Genomic DNA, 19,086 nt, shown 5'->3' with positions numbered 1-19,086 from the left:
ACCTGTAGTGACTCCGACTGCAGTAACAGTGCAACTCAGGGTCAGTCAGGTCTCTATAAGACTTATGCTTATACACAGGCATGTGGATACATACTTATGTAAAATGCTTCTGTACTGTGTATGCGATGAAGCAGCATTATTGAAATGATGAATTAATGCTTCAACTCTACACTGATAGATGAACAGGAAAATGTGTTTTTTGGGCAGGAATTTCATAGGTTACAGAACTGAAATTTAGATAGAGAAAGGACTAATATTCAGGAAAGAACTGTCTTATACAAAAATGCCACAAGGAAGGTTAAAATTGCAGTAATAAGTACATTGTTATATTATTATATAATGCAGCTGAAAGTCATATTGTCTTGAAGATGAAATAGTTGCACTCTTCTATTTCATATTCTGACATTGCAAACCATCTAGTAGCTGGACAAGCTTAAGTATGATGGAATCTAAATGACAACTAACTTGGTACAGGAAACTTTGTACAGCTGTTCATGCATAATATTTTCCCTGCAAAAAGGGAGATTTGGAGAGAAAAAATGTGTAGCCACATCTGAAGGAAGTCCTTAGCCCTCGTTAGGTCTTCTTTTATGTAGGAGAACAAATTCATTTCATATAAATTAAAAGGCTGAAATGTGTGCAAGCATATGTGCAGAGGGGGAATTTGCTGGCTCGTGTGGTATCTGGAAAATGACGGTTGTACTACATTATGCTTGGTTGGTTGTATTATATTCCTGAGAAAAAAGGTGCAGTTTTGCTGATTTTACATAATAGGTACTGTTTTTATTCTAGAGAATGAAGGTTTACTGTGTATAAAATTACAGAATATGGAACAATTTGGTTTATAACTTTTTATTTCTTTTCTTAGGTCAAGCACATATAAATCACTGGATGTTGAGGTGACTGTTAAATATACCCAAGGAAGTTGGATTGGAATGCTTGGAACAGATGTTATTAGAATGCCTAAAGGAATAAATGGCACTTATGTCATCAACATTGCGACCATTTTTCAATCTGAAAATTTCTTTTTAAAAGGCATTCAGTGGCAAGGGATCCTTGGTTTGGCATATAGTACATTGGCTAAGGTAACTGGACTTCTTATTTACCAGTTCCTTTATATGAAAATAAAAGCGGGTATTGTGAACAAATGAAATTTTCAAAGCTTCGTGTGGGATTTTCACAAATTTGTAGCCTAATCTACATTCCTGATATTCCCACATGGTTTATCATCCAAGAACTAACCAGTTTTAACCCTACTTAGCTTTTTAAAATCAGCTGAAGTCTGCTACATGCTTATTAAATTGTGATAAATACTTTATGTTCTAAATAGTTTTAAATTCATTCTTATGAGGCAGAGGTGAACCTGCAGCTCTGAGGCTACATGTGTTCCCATCCTCTAAAAATTACCCCTAAACTATAATTTTCAGTGCAAAGGAGAAATTACTAAATGCATGGGAAATAATCATATTATTTGTACTTAAATCTAAATGAAATGAAATTAATGTAGCCCAGTGGCACTGCGGGTTAAACCACTGAGCTGCTGAGCTTGCCGATCGAAAGGTCGGCGGTTCGAATCCGCGTGACGGGGTGAGCTCCCATTGTTAGTCCCAGCTCCTGCCAACCTAGCAGTTCGAAAACATGCAAATGTGAATAGATTAATAGGTACCGCTTCGGCGGGCAGGTAACGGCGTTCCGTGTAGTCATGCCGGCCACATGACCACGGAAGTGTCTACAGACAAACGCCGGCTCTTCGGCTTTGAAACAGAGATGAGCACTGCCCCCTAGAGTCAGACACGACTGGACTTAATGTCAAGGGAAACCTTTACCTTTACCTTAAATCAAGGTACATGAGACCACATGTATACCATTCTGGTCACTCACCTTAAAAGGGATATTGTAGTGCTAGAAAAGGTGCAAAAAAAGAACAGCCAAATAGTTAGGCTGCCTTTGCTCGTCCCCTGCAAGGAAAGACTACAGTAATTTGGGTTCTTTACTGTAAGAGGAACATGATAAAGTATGTAAAATCATGTATGGCCCAGGTAATATGGGTAGGCAGAGTTTTTTTCCTCTCTCTCAAAATGTTAGAACTCGAGGTCATGCATTGAAACTAAATGCAGGAAGAATTATTATAGGGAAAAGGAAATTCTTTTATACTGTACATGGTTAAACTGTGAAATTTGGTGCCAGCATGTTAGAGAAATGGCATCCAATTTGGATGGTTTAAAAAGAGATTGGACGGGGTCAGGGAGGACTGCTACTACCACTTCTACTAAAATTGATGGCTGTTTACTACCTCCTAAATCCTAGATAGCGTAACATAAATAGTAGCTGTTGGGAAGCAACAGCTTAGAGGGCATCGCCTTCCATCTAAGCTTATGAGCTTCCCAAATGCATCTGGGAAGGTCACTGTGAATATAGAATGCTGGCCTAAATCAGCATATAGCCTACAGTCAGTCACAAGATGTTAGGTATAATTTAGATACAAATGATGTACTGAATGTTATGTAGGCCTCTACGTAAGCCCCCCATGCAAGAGTGTTGGGACTGAAAGTTGGTATAAAGGCATTACAATTGAGGAAGTGATGAGGGATTTTCCAACCCATGAAGGGCAGGGAAAAAAGCATAATCCATTGTGGCATAACATTTGACATGAATCTAAAAAGGAACTACTGTCCTGTACTGAAGTTTTAGCTTTTTTAAAAAAGCTATTTTATGATTAGAATAATGAAATACGAAGAGAGAAAAAAAACTATATTGGATAGTAATAGTTGAACAACACACAAAGAAACAAGTACAAAGCATAGATAAAACAGAAATAAAAACAGTATGGGAAAACTTTCTAGTAACACATTCTCTTCTTCCCGTCCATTTATTTTCCTAGATGACCACACCCTGATGGCCTAGATAATTTCCCCTAGAAAAATAAACCTAGATGATTTCTGCAATTGCTGGCCGCAACCTAGATCAGAGTGGAAGACCAAAATGGTAGAATATGCAGCAATGGCAAAACTGACAGTTTATATCCATAATAGAAGTCTAACCAAATTTAAGCAAGAATGGTTCCCATATATACTACACAATGCACAGCAGGGCAAATTTGGAATATGATTTTTAGGAAGAAAGTTATGAGACCAGTCAAAAATAATAGATGAAAGGATTTAAACAGATACTAGCAATTATCTTTAATGTTTAATGTGTAGCATAGGTTTTAGCTTTTAATAACAATTCATATTTTAATAATTTAGTTAATTTTACATTTGTAATTCATTGTTAAAATTCCTCTTATTCAGCAAAAGTAATTTGCATGGTGGTTCTGCATCAATTTATTCAGTGTGCTTCAATTTGTGTACAGCTGAAGTTTGCAACTCTTTTTTTACAGCCTTCAAGTTCTACGGAGACTTTTTTTGATTCTATTGTGAATCAAGCCAAGATCCCCAATGTTTTTTCCCTGCAGATGTGTGGAGCTAGTTTGCCTGTTTCTGGAACTGGTACTAATGGAGGTAGTCTTGTGGGTATCTATCAGGCTGAATGTTAGGGCAATATGCTCTTTTCTTAGGATACTTATTGCAGTTAAATTCAATCACTTGAAAATGACATTTTTTTCATATCCTTTAGAAACAATATACCTATAGTGCTTTACTAAATTCTCCTAACTGATGATTAAATTGAAGAAACATAAATTTGTCATAGCTTTCTTTATTAATTCTTACAGGTACATGGAATTATCTTAATAGTGAATCAAATATCTGTGCCATTAAAGTTCAAGTTTAAATATATGTTTTGTTTTGTTAAATCTAATAAACTATTGAGTCAAAGTATGAGCTGGACAATCACAACTGAATTATCAATCTTCCAATACTTTGCTTTTAGTAACATTGAAAACTGAGTAATAAGATTTGAGCCCTAATGGTTTTCAAATGAATATAGATTGAAACATAGTTTAGAATACATATATTCTGTGCATCTGAAAGAACCATAATTTCCCTTTTGATTTTTCTTCTTGTTCATTTTGTTTGTTCATTTTTATTTAAAATTTGGTATTTTAAATATTATGTATTTTGTAAGAGAAGTAGTAATAATCCTATTCATATTTGATTTCTAAAATCTGTCCCATTAAGTTCAGTGGTGCTTGCTATCATAGAATTACACTACAGGAATATATAGTTAAAAGCTATAAAATGCTTCATCTTAATAATGGGAAGGTGTGGAGAAATGGTGCAAGCTATGTGAAATTGCATAACAGCAAGAGTTTAATACTCATTAATTCCTCATCTTCCTCTGATGAACAGATCCCTAGAATGCCCCATTTTCCATAGGAATGCCAACTACTGAAATTTCCCTCTTCAGCTGTGAAGGGAATACCTGATATACCTGTATATCTTCATATACAACTAGAGTTGTATATTACGGAGGAGCGGAGGTTTCTGAAGAGCATTAAGAGATGTCTAGAGTGCCGCTAGAGGAAAACAAAGACTGAATCTGACCGAATACAAGCTAGAGCCGCTATTAAGGCCTACCTTACGGCGGTAAGAGCGGTGAAACATCAATATTTCTCTGCTCTTATTGCATCTGCAGAATGCCACCTGGCAGCCCTGTTTAAGATCACTTGATCCCTTTTAGGGAAAGGGGAAAGGGCCGTGCTGAGGAGTTTTCTGGGCATCTGCAGGATAAAATCGCTCGGATCCGTTTTAAGTTGGACTCCAAGCGTGAGACAGTGTCTGTGGAGGAGCCTGGGGTACGTACTTACTCAGTTATCTGGGAACAGTTTGATCCTGTTGGGCCTGAGGAAGTGGACAGGATCCTCTGGACAGTAGCTGCCACCACATGCCGGTTAGATCCATGTCCCTCCTGGCTGGTGAAGGCAGCTCGGGAGGTGACATGTGGTGGATCCAGACGACAGTTAATCCATTCTTGAGAGAGGGGGTATTCCCAGCTACCTTCAAGGAAGTGCTGGTGCACCCCATCCTCAAGAAACCATCGCTGGACACTACTTTACTGGACAATTTTCATCCAGTCTCCCACCTCCCCTTTTTAGGGAAGGTGGTTGAGAAAGTGGTGGTGTTGCAGTTCCAGGGGATTTTGGATTAAACGGATTATCTAGACCCCTTTCAGTCAGGTTTCAGGCCTGGATATGGGATGGAAACAGCATTGGTCACACTTAGGGATGATCTCTGGCAGGAGTGGGATGGGGGCAGTGCATCCATCCTGGCTCTTCTTGACCTCTCAGCGGCTTTTGATACCATCAACCATAGTATCCTTTTGGGTTGGCTCAGGGAGTTGGGGGTGGGCAGCGTGGTCTTCCCCTGGTTCACCTCCTTCCTCCAGGGTCAGTCCCAGTCAGTGTTGATACGGAGTGAGAGATCCGGCCCACGGACCTTCCTTTGTGGGGTGCCACAGGGTTCAGTACTCTCTCTGCTCCTCTTCAACATCTACATGAAACCACTGGGTGAGATCATCCATCACCACAGGATGAGGTATCATCAATATACTGATACCCCATTATACATCTCCATCCCAGGTAAAGTAAGTGATGCTGTGACCACCCTCTCTCGGTGCCTGGGGGCTGTTGGGATCTGGATGGGGAACAACAGGCTTCAACTGAACCCTAGTAAGAAGGAGTGGCTGTGGGTTAAGGTTTCCTCTGGATCCGGGAATTTATCATCTTTAGTTCTGGATAGGGTTGCACTGCCTCAGACAGACCCAGGGCGTAATCTGGGGGTCCTCCTGGACTCACGACTCCTGCTCAAAGAGCAGGTGGCAGTTATGGCCAGGAGGGCCTTTGCTCAACTTCATGTTGTGCGCCAGTTACGCCCTTTCCTGGATCAAAAGGCCCTCTGATCAGTCAGTCACACCCTGGTCATTTCCCATATAGAATACTACAACATGCTCTACATGGGGCTACCCTTGAAGAGTATTTGGAAGCTTCAGCTGGTCCAGAATGCAGCCACGCAGGCAAGTCTTGGTGCCCTAAGATCAGCACATGTAAAACCCCTTTTATTACCTTTAAAGCCCTACATGACATGGGCCCAGGCTACCTGAGGGACTGTCTCATCCCCATCACATCAACCCATACCACCCGGTCATGCAGAGAGGGCATGTTATGGACCCCATCGGTAAGAGAATGCTGAATGGTGGGGTCCAGGAAGTGGGCCTTCTCTGCAGTAGCGCCCGCCCAGTGGAATACACTTCCCCCAGAGGTGAGACAGGCTCCTCTCTCCTGGACTTCCGGAATAAGTTAAAGACCTGGCCCTGCCACCTCACTTGGGGTGAGGGTGGGGGGACTAGTCATTCCTGGGGAAGGCTAGTGCCTTAAGGTGGTCTGATACATGCAGGAATTGAAGTAGAACCTTGAACTGCCATCTTGATCCCATTTTATATTTATATTGTTTATGTTTATATTTTATGTATTATGCTGTTTTAGGGTATTTTAACTTTATTGTAAGCCGCCCAGAGTCCCTCTTTTGGGGGAGATGGATGGCGATGAAATTTGAGAAATAATAAATAAATAAATAGAAATACTACAGCAGCCTAATGAATGCACAGAAATGACCATTTCTCATAATGGCTGAAAATGACATGCAATTCATTGTTCAAAGATGGAGGAACTATTTAAATTATTTTAATAACTTTTTTGACACAAGGATTATTTGGATCTGCTTGGGTTTTAACCAGTAATTTCTGAAATTGATACTGCTTATAGAAAAAAACCCAGTTTGGATTCTTAACCATAACTTTAAATACATAGGCTTAAAAAGCCAAAAGTTGTTTTTGCATCAGCATTGCTAACTAGGACTGTACAAAGTATTATCAAGGGGTGCTTTACAAAGCACCTATCCTTGAAACATTAAAGAATCTTTGTCCTCTGAGAGGTTTACTGTGGCTGCTTTGGACTTCCCCTGTTTTCTATGCACCTGTGTTGAGTGTGCATGCATATGTGCTGACAACCAGAGAAAGCCTTTGATTTATTGTATGTAGCCTTCCAGAAGATGCAGTTGCTTTCAATGCTTTGTTCACACCTAAGCATGTTGTAATGTCCCCTTTTCAAATTCTTTGTACAACTCAATTACTATTACTAGAAAAACCATTTTAGATTGTAAGGATATGGCTTTTATTTAGAGTCTTATATTCCTTGCTTAAATGTATGTATTTATGTATGTGTGTGTGTATAAAAAGTTTGTTTACAAGCCTAGTTGTTCCTGATCAAATGTTTTTAAAAACTGTTTTGATTGACTGACTGCACTGAAAAATCAGCTATCGTATTGTATTTATATATTCTTGTTTCTGCCATTGAATCATTTTGAAGACCATCTGTTAGGTTTGTAGACCTGCTTTGTAACTTAATTATATTTTGAGTATGTGATAAAGTAATTTTAATCTATGTATCTCTTCAGGTATTAGGTGGAATGGAACCAAGCCTGTACAAGGAAAAAATTTGGTATACACCTATTAAGAAAGAGTGGTATTATCAAGTTGAAATACTCAAATTTGAAGTTGGAGGCAATAATCTTAACTTGGACTGCAAAGAGGTATTTTTAATAACTAAAAATTGTAATTTAACATTCCTCTATTTAATGAAAAATTCAGATGTGTGGGATCTGCTCCAAGGAGATTCCACCTGGCCCCTGTGTACATGCAGGAAGGGGCTGTTTGGAGTTCTGTCCCTGCATGAATACCAAGGAACATGGGCTTGAAAAATGTTATTCTGTATGGTTGCCACCATATTTTGGAACTTCTTGTTGGCAGGGGTTGCAACAGTGCCTTCTTATTATCCTTCCTCAAATGGTGAAAATGGTTTTGTTTGAATGGTCATTTGGGAAATAGATTGATGTGTGAAGCAAGCAACCATTTTATTGTAATGTTACGTCATTGTTGGGTTTAATGCTTGCTTATATTGTACAAGTCTAACCAAACTTGGTGGTATAAAAGTTCTGATAAATAAATAAATGCTAATTAGTATCTGAGTGACAAATAACATTTGAACAGTATTAAATATATAATCTTAGATGTGAATGAAAGTCATCTTCTTAGAAACCAAAGTTTCTTCAAAGTAGAATATAGGGTATAAATGACAATTAAATTAAAAATCCCAGGCCTAGGGTTGATGTTTATGATTTGTTTAAGGCCCTGTTTTGTTTTGTTGATTTTGTTGTTTATCAGATTATTTTAGTCTGGACTGTCTGTCTGATTTTATGTTTTTAGCTGTTTTTGTATTTTTTTTTCTAGTTTTGTACACTGCCCAGTGTCCACTGGAGTTGGGTGGCCTAAATAAACAAACATACAAACAAACAAACAGACAAACAAATAAATTGCTTATATTTGCTTCTCAGATACACTCTATCCGGTTGCTCTGTAACACCATTTTTACATGTCTAAACTTTAACTGAATTCCCAAAGCTCTCTGGATATGTCTTGCAGTGTACTTGTTTCTTTCTATAACATAGAAACTTGCCTGGCAGGTTTATAAATTCTGTACAGATTTAGCAATACTGAGCCCATTTCAGTGGGACTATGTCCAGTAGAAATTTATTGAAATGAAAGGAAATTGCACAAGAGCAAATACCATTGTTAATATTAGATTAGATTTCTTATAAGCCAAGTTACTCTGTCAATCTAGTTTAGTTTGTGACAGGTTTGTTTTCTGGTTTCAAGTTCCTTTCCTCACATATTTTAATGCAGGTAAATGGGAAATACTAACACTTGGGATTGTATCTAACCTTGGTGTGATCATGCAGACTGTGTTTGGTGAGCTTGCATTTCTTCTGGAAACATAGGTTGCCAGGTTGGTTTTGTACTTGGATCTAGTGCTGATTTTGGATCTATCATTGATTCTGGAGGTCCAGCCATGGTGGCTGTCAGGATGTGCCATACTGCCACCTGCAATTAAGTCTGGGAAGGGAAGAAGGAGAAAGATGACCTGAGCATTTGCAAGATCAGCGGTGTGGGGTTATCAGTGCTTGTTTGGCTGGAATGTGGAAAGGGGGGGAAACTGCCAGAAGGTGGAATGGAATTTTACCATTAGTTAAGCAGGCAAGGGCTTTTTTTGCTGTTTGATGTATGGGAATGTTTGCAGCTCTGGGGAGGGGTGAGAACTGTGAGGAGGATTTTAGTTTAGTTGTTGCACACGTTTTTCTTCAGTCTGAGCTTTACATTGAAATTGATCACTTGTATTAAATAAAGATTTCTTTCATATCCTTCAATGGCTTGTGGCAAGACTCTTTGAATTAATATCTGAGGACCAGTTTCATCACAGAAGGCTCAGACTGAAGAAAAATGTGTGCGGGACTTTTGTCAGCTATAGGCACTTTGCCAGATGAGACCCTCCATTGAACAGAATGAACTAGTCATTGTAGTCCTATACGTATGCATATTTCACATGCATATATCTCCTCATGCAGGAGAGCGATACTTTGCTGGTACCAATGACTCTTAAGTGTATACAGTATACATGTCTGTGAAGAGGAAACGTTTGAATCCAAAATGCACAGGCTTTTGCACTTACCAGAAATACAATCTTCCTCAAAGTAAGGCATTAGGGAGAAATGGTGGTGGCACAAGTACTCACATTCTGGGGAAACATCTAGGAAAATATTTTGATGGGTGACCTCACCTGTGCTAATTGGGAAGAAAAGGGGAAGTGAAGAAAAGAAGATGAAAGAATGCACTCTCTCACCACAGGGACACTATGTTTCTTTGAGCAATAGTGGGAAATAGTCATTTCTCCTTTTTCTTTGAAATTTGAGTTAGTGTTCCTGATTACATTGGGAGCCATTGCTCTAACTCAGAGAAGAGTAGAATGCTGATTGAGATCTACTGATTGGTAACTAGTTTATTTGTGGTAGTTTGGATGTTTCTCTCTTTAAAAAATTACTTGTTTTAATTTAATTTTTTTTAAAAAATTATAAATACCTTGAAACTTATAAATAAAGGAAATAAGTTCCTTTACTCTGGAGAGGAAAACATATTGCATTTATTGTATTTTTTATTTGCTGCAAGAACATCAAAGAATCTTGTGGAACCTGGAAAATGTGTAAACACATCAATTAATATTTCTGATTAAAGTGACACCAGTCATGCATATTTATCCCATCATAAACTTGTTAGCCTTTAGATTATCTTAAGGTTTTTTATTGCTTTTGCTTCTCTTTTACCTCCCTTAACTATTCTCTTCTGGTAGCTTCAGCCTCCATGATTATATGTGTAATACTATTTTTTCTGCCATTTAGTGAATTGTTTAATGACAATGGAAAAAGAGAGCATAGGATATGGAGTGGGGTGAGGAAACACAAATAATGCATGCTCTCTGTGTGCTAAGTCAGAAGGATTGGAACTGAAAAAAATAGTCATGGTTTGATTATGTGCTCAAAGGCACCACACTTTTTAATTGTATATGAAGACCGAAGAGTTATGGGAAAAAATAGTTCTTACATGGATGGTTATGAAGATGTGCCAGAGGAATTGGAAAGAGAATGAGGAATGGAAAATGAGAACAGATTTGTATAGACAATGAGGTTTCACCTGTTCCTTAAATTTAAATGTGTGACAAATCAAATGTAAAAGTATTTTTTTTGTTGTTTAAAAGTACCAAACAGATGCCCTGTTCTCTCAAATGGTTTAAAAAAATACTTGCCATGAATTCAGTTAGCCTTGTGCTAATTGCTTCTCGGTCAGTTTCCATGGTCCCCGCCTCTAAAATATTGGATACCTTTGATAGTTTTGTTCAGCTCCTATGATACTAACAGATAGTTCATTGTAGTTTGACCTAGTAGGGAGTTGAAGACCAATACAACTGGAGTGTTACTAGGTAGCAGAACTAACAAGCTCTATAAACATAATTCCATCACACCCTCCTTTTTGTGTGTCCCAAGTTGGAGGAACTTGGGGTTCTGCTGAAAAATCCAAAATAGGTCCTACGGATTGAAAATAGGCCATCGTTGCTTGAGATCATTATTCCAATATCTTTACTTTGTTATAAAATGAACTAGGTATGGAAAGTCCTCTCTTTCAGGTTCATTTCCAAATAAGAAGGTCCTTTAAAAGATGAGGTCAATCAAGATGGCCTTAGTTAATTTACATTATAGGGACACTTGAAAAGTGAGGACAAGGCTGGTCTTATGATTCTTTTTGGATTACTGTGCTAGGGGAAAAGTCAACATACTTCAGAGACTTTATTGCCTCATAGCATGGATTTTCACTCACCTCCCCCTCTCAAAAAAAGGGTTATTACTGACTTGCTAATTGTTATGACAGGCCAATCTTTTTCTTCCTTGTTCCCTGTTCAGTACAATTCAGACAAAGCAATTGTAGACAGTGGCACAACTCTCTTGCGGCTGCCAGAAAAGGTCTTCGGTGCTGTTGTAGGAGCCATTATACAGACCTCTTTGGTAAGCTATGACTCATGAGTTTGCCTTCTGAGATAAGTTATTCTTTAAGCAACCTTTTGCAATGGTTTTAACACAATGAGAGTTATTCTGTAATCAAAAGGTTGGAACTAAATGTGCCTTTTTTCTCCTGTTTTGATGGAGGCTTGATGGAGGCATGTGTAAGTTAAATTTCAGTGCCATCAAAACTGTATTATACCATTTCTGTTGTTCCAGTGTATTGAAAACCTCCAGTATGCTGCAGGCTTTGAGCTAAAATCTTATTTTGTTGTTGGTAACCATTAACACAATAAGTATTTAATCTGATTATTTGTTTTGAAGGCATAGCCTTGTTTGTTTTAAAGAGTGATCATCTACGTGGGGCATATCAGAAGTAGGCAGTGTTCTCGTGGTCTGGAACTGCACTTTTTAAAAAATGGTTTTGATCTTTGGGGGTTGCAGGGCATAGACCCCAATGTCATGATGTTACTATATTGAGTAGGCCAGCATTTTTTGTTCTTTTTGTTTTCGCTCCAATTCCTCAAAAGGTTGAAACGTTGGTGCCATCCCTGCCAGGGATACTTTGTGGGCAGCGAAAGGAATGTGAGAGACTGCAGGCAGATGCTGGTTTGTTGTCTATCCCTGTTATAGATATAGGAAACAATTGAATTGCAAGTTTCCTAGAAATAAGCAGGAATGTTTTCTCTTCCTTTGTATTCCAGCAAAGAGGCTAGAAAACTAAAAGCTAAATTACAACCTCCACAATGCCCCAAGTTTCACATACTCTCAGGTTTCAGTTAATCTGGATCGTGATAAGCGTCTAGACTTCCTTTTGATTTCAATGCTGAACTATCCAAATAGTTACATAAAATCTCTCTTCTGTGCCCTGTTCAAAAGGGAGGGGATTCTTTGGCATCTCCCATGGCAGAAATCTCAGATCTACTGTCTTAACCACCTTTTGCTACATATAGCAATTCCAGACCAAAAGTTAAACAATATGAAATTATACTGTTGAAGGCTTCATGTGGAAGTATGTAATGCCCCCAAACCAGTGTTTCCCAGCCTTGGCCACTTGAAGATGTGTGGACTTCAACTCCCAGAATTCCCCAGCCAGCAGCATGGCTGGCTGGGGAATTCTGGAAGTTGAAGTCCACACATCTTCAAGTGGCCAAGGTTGAGAAACACTGCCCCAAACAATTAGCATGCTATCTTAAAGAACTGGCCTTTTTCATATGAGAATAAATGCTGTAGTTTAGAGAATAGTGCACCATTATTATCCAGCTTGTTAAACTGAAACAAACACTGACTGGCAGATAATAAAGAGACATTGTATAGCTGCTGAATGCTAAGCATATTGAGGGTGGGGGCAGATTTTCTTTTCTTTTTCTTCTTTCCATGTAGATCCAAGAATTCACATCTGGGTTTTGGAGTGGCACTCAGCTCGCTTGCTGGGATAAAAGTGAATATCCTTGGACTCTCTTTCCTAAGATCTCAATCTATCTGAGAGATGAAAATGCTAGCCAATCATTTCGAATCACTATCCTTCCACAGGTCTGTCAAGTCCTCTTATTTTACCATTACCAATCATTATTACAGGGAAATTAGAACTGGATTAATCATGTGTTAAACTAAATGCTGACAGGACTGGGGGCCACTCATGTGCATCCTATCACAGCTATCACTGCTTGTGTGTCTTGTTAAGGACCCCAGTAGTGCTGCTTATTCCCATGCAGGGATGCTTTTGGTGGGTCAGTTGATAACAGCAAGGCCAGCAGAAGGAGGCTTAGCTTTGCCTTGATGCGGTGTTTATGTCACGGAGGCAATGCAATTCTGCCTATCAAAGGGAAGAAATGGCAGGTATGCTGAAGCCCAGCAGCTCTTGCTCCTGTATTGTGCATGGACAGAAGCCCGCATTGCGCAGCAGCCTTTTCCAGTTATTGGAGCTGCAGGAGGCTTCTGGACACTAACGTGTCTGCTTTTCTAATAGAGTGGAAGAGCATGTGGTGTTTCAGAAGCAATTTGGAAGTGTTTTATTCAAACCTCTGTCAAAATGAAGCATCCTTGTAGCTTTGCACATCCCTTCTAACAGCTTAATTTTAAAAAGGCAAAGATCTTTTGAGTCATACTGAACTCCTCTACTGTTTTATTTGGCATCATATGAAAATGCTCTGTCTTTGCCTTCTTCCAGAATATTTTTTCCAAGTTCTAGCTTACTCTAACCTAGCTTATAACAGTAGGATTTCCTGGTAGTCTCCCATCTAACCATTAACGAGGTTGACTACTTAGCTTTTTTTAAATGGTGTTTCTCTCAGTTCTGTAAAATTCTTGTTACATTTTATCACCACAGTAGCTGTATTTAAGCTAAAGTGAATCTGGATAAAGCATACCAGTCAGAAGGCATTCAAATGTCTGTGTGAAAGATAAACTGGCCATTTTGACTGGTATCTGGTGATAGCTCTTACCTTTAAAGCCTTGTATTTTTTCTACAGTTTTAAAAAATCATTTGGCTTTATTGGGTATTCAGCTATGTATATTTCTATTCTTTAATCATCTTTTATTTCTTTCCAAAAACAGCTTTACATTCAGCCTGTTCTAGAGATTGGGCAGAATCTAGCCTGCTATCGGTTTGGTATCTCTTCTTCATCCAGTGCCTTGGTTATTGGGGCCACAGTGATGGAAGGATTCTATGTCATCTTTGATAGAGCCCAGAAGAGAGTGGGATTTGCATTAAGTACTTGTGCTGGTAAGAGACTGATTCTAAAAAAGAAAACACGTTCTTTCAAATTAGCATCTTACTTTATTGTATCAAAAAGCATTTACAAGCTGGCAATTGATGTATGTATGTACAGTATGTATAAATGCTTAGAGCAGGAATCTCGAGTTTTGAGAATATGCCATATACTGTCTCATAAAATGGCTACCCTGATGGGAGGGTGGTGTCCCAATTCACAAAACAGCTGGTAGTTTTGGCCAGTCAAAATAATACCCATAACCCATAGCAATCTATTGAGGTTGCTCAATCCTACTAATTTCAGCCCATTTCCTGGATCCTCCCTACCACTCCACCTTACCTTTGTCTTTTTGTCACCTAGGCTGGCTCCTTTTCAAAGGTACAATAGCCTGCAATCACCAGCTTCTCTCTTTATGAGTGCTTTTAGGGCTCATGTTTAAGTCCAGACATATTCTTGTAAATAAAGGAAATGCTGAAGATTTATACTTTGCATTGCTTTGTGCCAATTTTTCATTTGTGTGTGTGAATTGAAAGAATCATTAAAAAAATTCAAACCTGAGCGGCACAAATAGATGTTTCCTAGATAGTCTGTGTTGGAGACCCTAGTCTACTATGTGTTTTTGCAAATTTATCTTCGGAACAATGTTGCCAAATAGGTCAGGCAGAGCAGTTATGATTTCTGAAAGCCTCCCATGAATTTCATAGGCTGAATTAAGGGACTCAAGTCACTTTCTTCATACATTAAACCTTTGATATGTTTCTTCCTTAGCATATTCTCCTTAGCTTGAATTTAACAGAGAGGTATAATAGTATTTAATTCTAAACATTTACAGGCTTATAGTGATTAACATATGCAAGCTTTTTGTTTCCTCTTTCAGTATTTATCTTCTTTTCTCTTCTTTTTTTATATATAGAAATGCATGGTTCTCCAGTATCTGAGATTGAAGGCCCTTTCACCACTGCAGATGTAGCAAGCACTTGTGTATCAACAATATCCCTCAATGAACCAATCTTGTGGATTGTGTCTTACGCTCTTATGAGTTTCTGCGGACTTGTACTTCTCATACTCATTATCTTGCTGCTTCTTCCACAGTGTCATCATCGTTATGCTGACAGCGACACTGTAAACGACGAATCGTCCTTAGTACGGCATAGGTGGAAATGAAGAATTTGATCAAATCGCAAGGAATCCTCCTTGCATTCTGATACGGAAATGAAAGATGATTATTTCTGTTTTCTTCACCCTGATATTCTTCAGATGGGTTGGGACTACAGCCCAGTGCCTCTAAATCAGCATGGTTATATTAGCTGAGAATTACAGGAGATGTAGTTGAATGCATCTGCAGGGCACAAGATTAAGGTATTTTAGCCAAAGGTGAAAGCCAGGCTTCACTTTATAAGAAGTGATGCAGTTAATCGCCAAATCATCTCCAATTCCCCTGTAACATAAAATTAATTCTTTAACAATGAATTATTTTTAGCCATGTTAATATATAACCATTTCAAATGGTAGTCTGTTGTTTGCTTGGCATACAGTTGAGCCAAGTAATACACTTTTTTTAAAAAAAAGCTAAAACTTTATTTCATAGTTCCAAAAAGTCTGTCATCTCCACAAAACAAAAACATGAAAAGTACTCTTTTGATAAGCCATTGCTCAGACTTGCCATAAAGAACAGAAATATTTCTTGTTTTTTGATTAATCTCTCTTTTTTAATTAAAATATCTGTTCCTGGTGGACCATATCTTCATCAGTAGTTGGCAGAAAGGGAGATCAATCATTAAGCAGGAAGAAAGCAAGGCAGACTTTAAAAAAGTGTTTTCCCCCTCTTTTAAATAGAGCATCTGTTCCTTTCAATGATCTACTCTGTGTTTCTTAGAAAAGATGAAGCAGGGGAAAACACAGAAACCAAACTCACTGTGCAACTTTAATATGGAACAAGACTGCCTCTTTACAGGGATTCAGTTCACCAGTAAGATGTAGGTAGATCTGCTAGACATAGATGCAGATCCCTTTCCAACCACATACAGCACAATTGGAATAGCCCTTTAAAGCTTTTCTCTCCCCCCTCCCAGCTCCAGTTCATCACATTTTAACATTTACAACTTTACCACCCACACAAGTGTCCTGGTTTTTCTGAATGCATGCATAAATGATCTTAGAAAGGGTTCTTTGAGCCTTTGTACACATACCCTGCAAAAACAGCGTGGATAAAAAGCGAAGTGTCTCTCTCTCTCTCTCTTTTTTTGCATCTTGTGGAGGTGCTAATGACTAGAAATCAAACTAGCAACAATGCAATTTAACTGGATTTCTTCAGTTAAATGACTCACTCAACTGTAACCTAGGCTGGGAAAGATGAAGACCCTTTCCATGAATGATCAGACAATTAATTAGTTTACCTAACAATGGTAATTTTTATTGACCACCATTTCAGCACATAGCAAATACAATGCTAGCAAGAACTTATTCAAATATTTTTGCCTACGTTAACACTCCTTTGTCTTTGCATTGTTATATGCACCTGTGCCAATAGGCCTTCACAGTACATGAACATGCATTTAAAACAATGCGTATGAGTGGGATTCTTAACTAAAAAACTGTCACACTAGAAACTTACTGAGGTCAGTAGTGTTTATCATTTCTCCAAATTCTTTTCCTTGTTCATGAAGAAACCAGTTTTGCAAAAGTTGACTATTTTTACTGCAAAGAAGTACAATTAATTTTTGTTCCTCAAAATAGTGATTATGGCAAAAACAAACAAGATTCATAATACAATCATATTATGATCAAAATCAGAATAATTTATTCAGTTCTTCTGTAATTACTTTAAAATATATATATACTAAATTGCAGCATCTGATCACTGGGTAAGGAGTAAGCCATTATGTCCACGAGGGACAGCAAAAACCCTGACAGTTTACAGACTAGCTACGCTGATGATGAAGGAAAAAATAATGCAGTGGCAAATGTGTTGTTTTCAGATTACTTTTGAATGACTTTGCAGTCCTTTTATTGGTGCCTATTAACTCTCTTTTGGAATGTCATTTTGGGCTTGAATGCCATAAGTGCAAGTACTTGAAAACAATAAGCAATAATCAATAAGAAAGAGGGACACTGTGTGAGCTTTTTTGTTGCTGAAATACAGCTAACCAAGACTCTACTATCTGACATTTGCTTGTAGTGCAGCCCCACCTATTCATCTAAACTGAGATGAAGGGTGGTAGCTTGGTGAGTGTCACTGTGGCTTGGGCAGCAGGAGATGTTGGGTAGTAGTGGGCCAAGTTCCCTTTTTAACCTCAAAACACATTGTGCAAGTGTAACATGGAAGGTGAAGGTCTCAAACATTTCAACTGACTATCATAAAGGTTATTTATACCTGCAATTAAAATGAAATAATTTTTTGTGTAAAACTTTCCATAAGCAGGTTGACTGATAGTTGAGGACTGGTTTTGTTCAATAAATTGTATGCTACTTTTACAAAAAGTGTCATGCTTCCCACAAGAAGCTGTTCTTAATCTTCCATCCATCTTCAGTGGAAACAAGGAGTAGGCTCAAACCGAAGCACAAATGGGATCTGTTGTAAGAGTTAAGATGATTGGCAAGCCCCATGCAGGGACAGATTACTACTAGACCAGTACTTTAGACTGCAGGTGGAAGAGCAAGCAACAAGGAGTTCCTTTCAAAATACTGCATTTTCAGCACCAGCTTGTCCGGTGAGACTAAAATCTTCATTTGGTTTTGATGGATGGTTCTCCTAGAGCTATCTGACATGTTTCAGTCTAGCTAGATCCCATGGACTGATCTGATATATTAGATACAGGACACAAAGCATTTATATTCCATCAACAGTTTGTGGAGATCTGAATTTCGGTGCAGAACAATTTGTTACAAAATTTAAATATTTCAATTTATAAAAATGCTCTTCACCCCTCGCTTCATCATGCTTGCCATCTTTTATCTTTATTTTTTATTTCTTATTGATTTTATTCCAGCATTTATATTCCTAAGACCTGCTTGAACTCCAAAATAACTTAATGCCTACAATCCTCTTTCTGTTAACTTCTGTTTATTTGGAAATTCCTATGTTCATTTCATCTTCAGAAATTCCTTCATATCTTTAAAATGAACACACAGTTTGCTAGGCTATGAAAAATAAAATGAGCACCACTTTAGCATATTGGCAGGAAGTGTTTGAAACATTTATTTTAGATCTCATTCCTGACTAATACGAGAATTTTTTATGTGAAAATTAAAGTATCTGCTGTGAGGCTTTTATGGTGCACATTCACATGGTCAGAAGTAAACTGAATGCTACAAAATCTATCAGCAACATTTAAAAATAATTTTAAAAAATCTGGGCAGATGGTAAGAGATGTATACAAAATCATATTTAATGGGAAATACACAAACTTCTAAAAAGATTTGCATAAAGAACAGATGTGATTGTTCTGACCTGGTATACACGGTGATTCTGGTTGGAATTTATTATCTCATTTGTTCCTGTTACACCTTTTGTTGTGGCATTTCTATGATCAAAATTGGCTACTCTAAAGAATGTGTGACTATCAGTTCTGTATGATTTCTACTGTATTACTAATTGTGTGTTAACTCCATATATGGTTAAAACTTTTCATCCACAGGAGGAGGAGGAGGAGGAGGAGAAAGCTGAATATAAGCAGTAGAATTTAGAATTTCAGGATTAATGTTCTAAAAAAGACAAGTTATTGAAATAAAATTCTGACTATAAGAGGGAGAAACCACAAGCCTTTTAAGAATGCTTTTCCTTGACCATCATGAAGAATGAAGAAAGACCATATTAAAAATAGACCTTGGAAGTGCATATGAGTATTTCTACTTCCTCCAAGCAAATTATCAAATTAGCATGGTTAAAAGAAAAGAGTCAATAATACTTAGTCTGCAAAGAATGTAAAAATAATCAGAAAACAAGCCTAACTTTTCTAAAAGTCAGATTGAACAAAGATAAGTCTGTTGACAGGACC

General features: G+C 38.0%; 1 protein-coding gene across 1 annotated transcript in view; it reads left to right on the top strand.

Annotated features, from left to right (window-relative positions):
- BACE2 (beta-secretase 2) overlaps positions 1-16,918 on the top strand; it is a 31,238-nt gene extending 14,320 nt beyond the window's left edge. Inside the window, exons 3-9 of the mRNA XM_063305335.1 lie at positions 869-1,085; positions 3,380-3,508; positions 7,392-7,526; positions 11,280-11,381; positions 12,759-12,908; positions 13,932-14,100; positions 15,003-16,918. Coding sequence (XP_063161405.1) covers positions 869-1,085; positions 3,380-3,508; positions 7,392-7,526; positions 11,280-11,381; positions 12,759-12,908; positions 13,932-14,100; positions 15,003-15,253 — 1,153 coding nt within the window. The 3' untranslated portion in view covers positions 15,254-16,918. The remainder of the gene's footprint in view (positions 1-868; positions 1,086-3,379; positions 3,509-7,391; positions 7,527-11,279; positions 11,382-12,758; positions 12,909-13,931; positions 14,101-15,002) is intronic.
- The last annotated feature ends 2,168 nt before the right edge of the window (positions 16,919-19,086 follow it).

Source organism: Candoia aspera, chromosome 5 (genome assembly GCF_035149785.1).
Source record: "Candoia aspera isolate rCanAsp1 chromosome 5, rCanAsp1.hap2, whole genome shotgun sequence".
NCBI classification, from domain to species: domain Eukaryota; kingdom Metazoa; phylum Chordata; class Lepidosauria; order Squamata; family Boidae; genus Candoia; species Candoia aspera.
The sequence above is the reverse complement of the archived record's forward strand: the minus strand, read 5'-3'. Positions and strand labels throughout refer to the sequence as shown.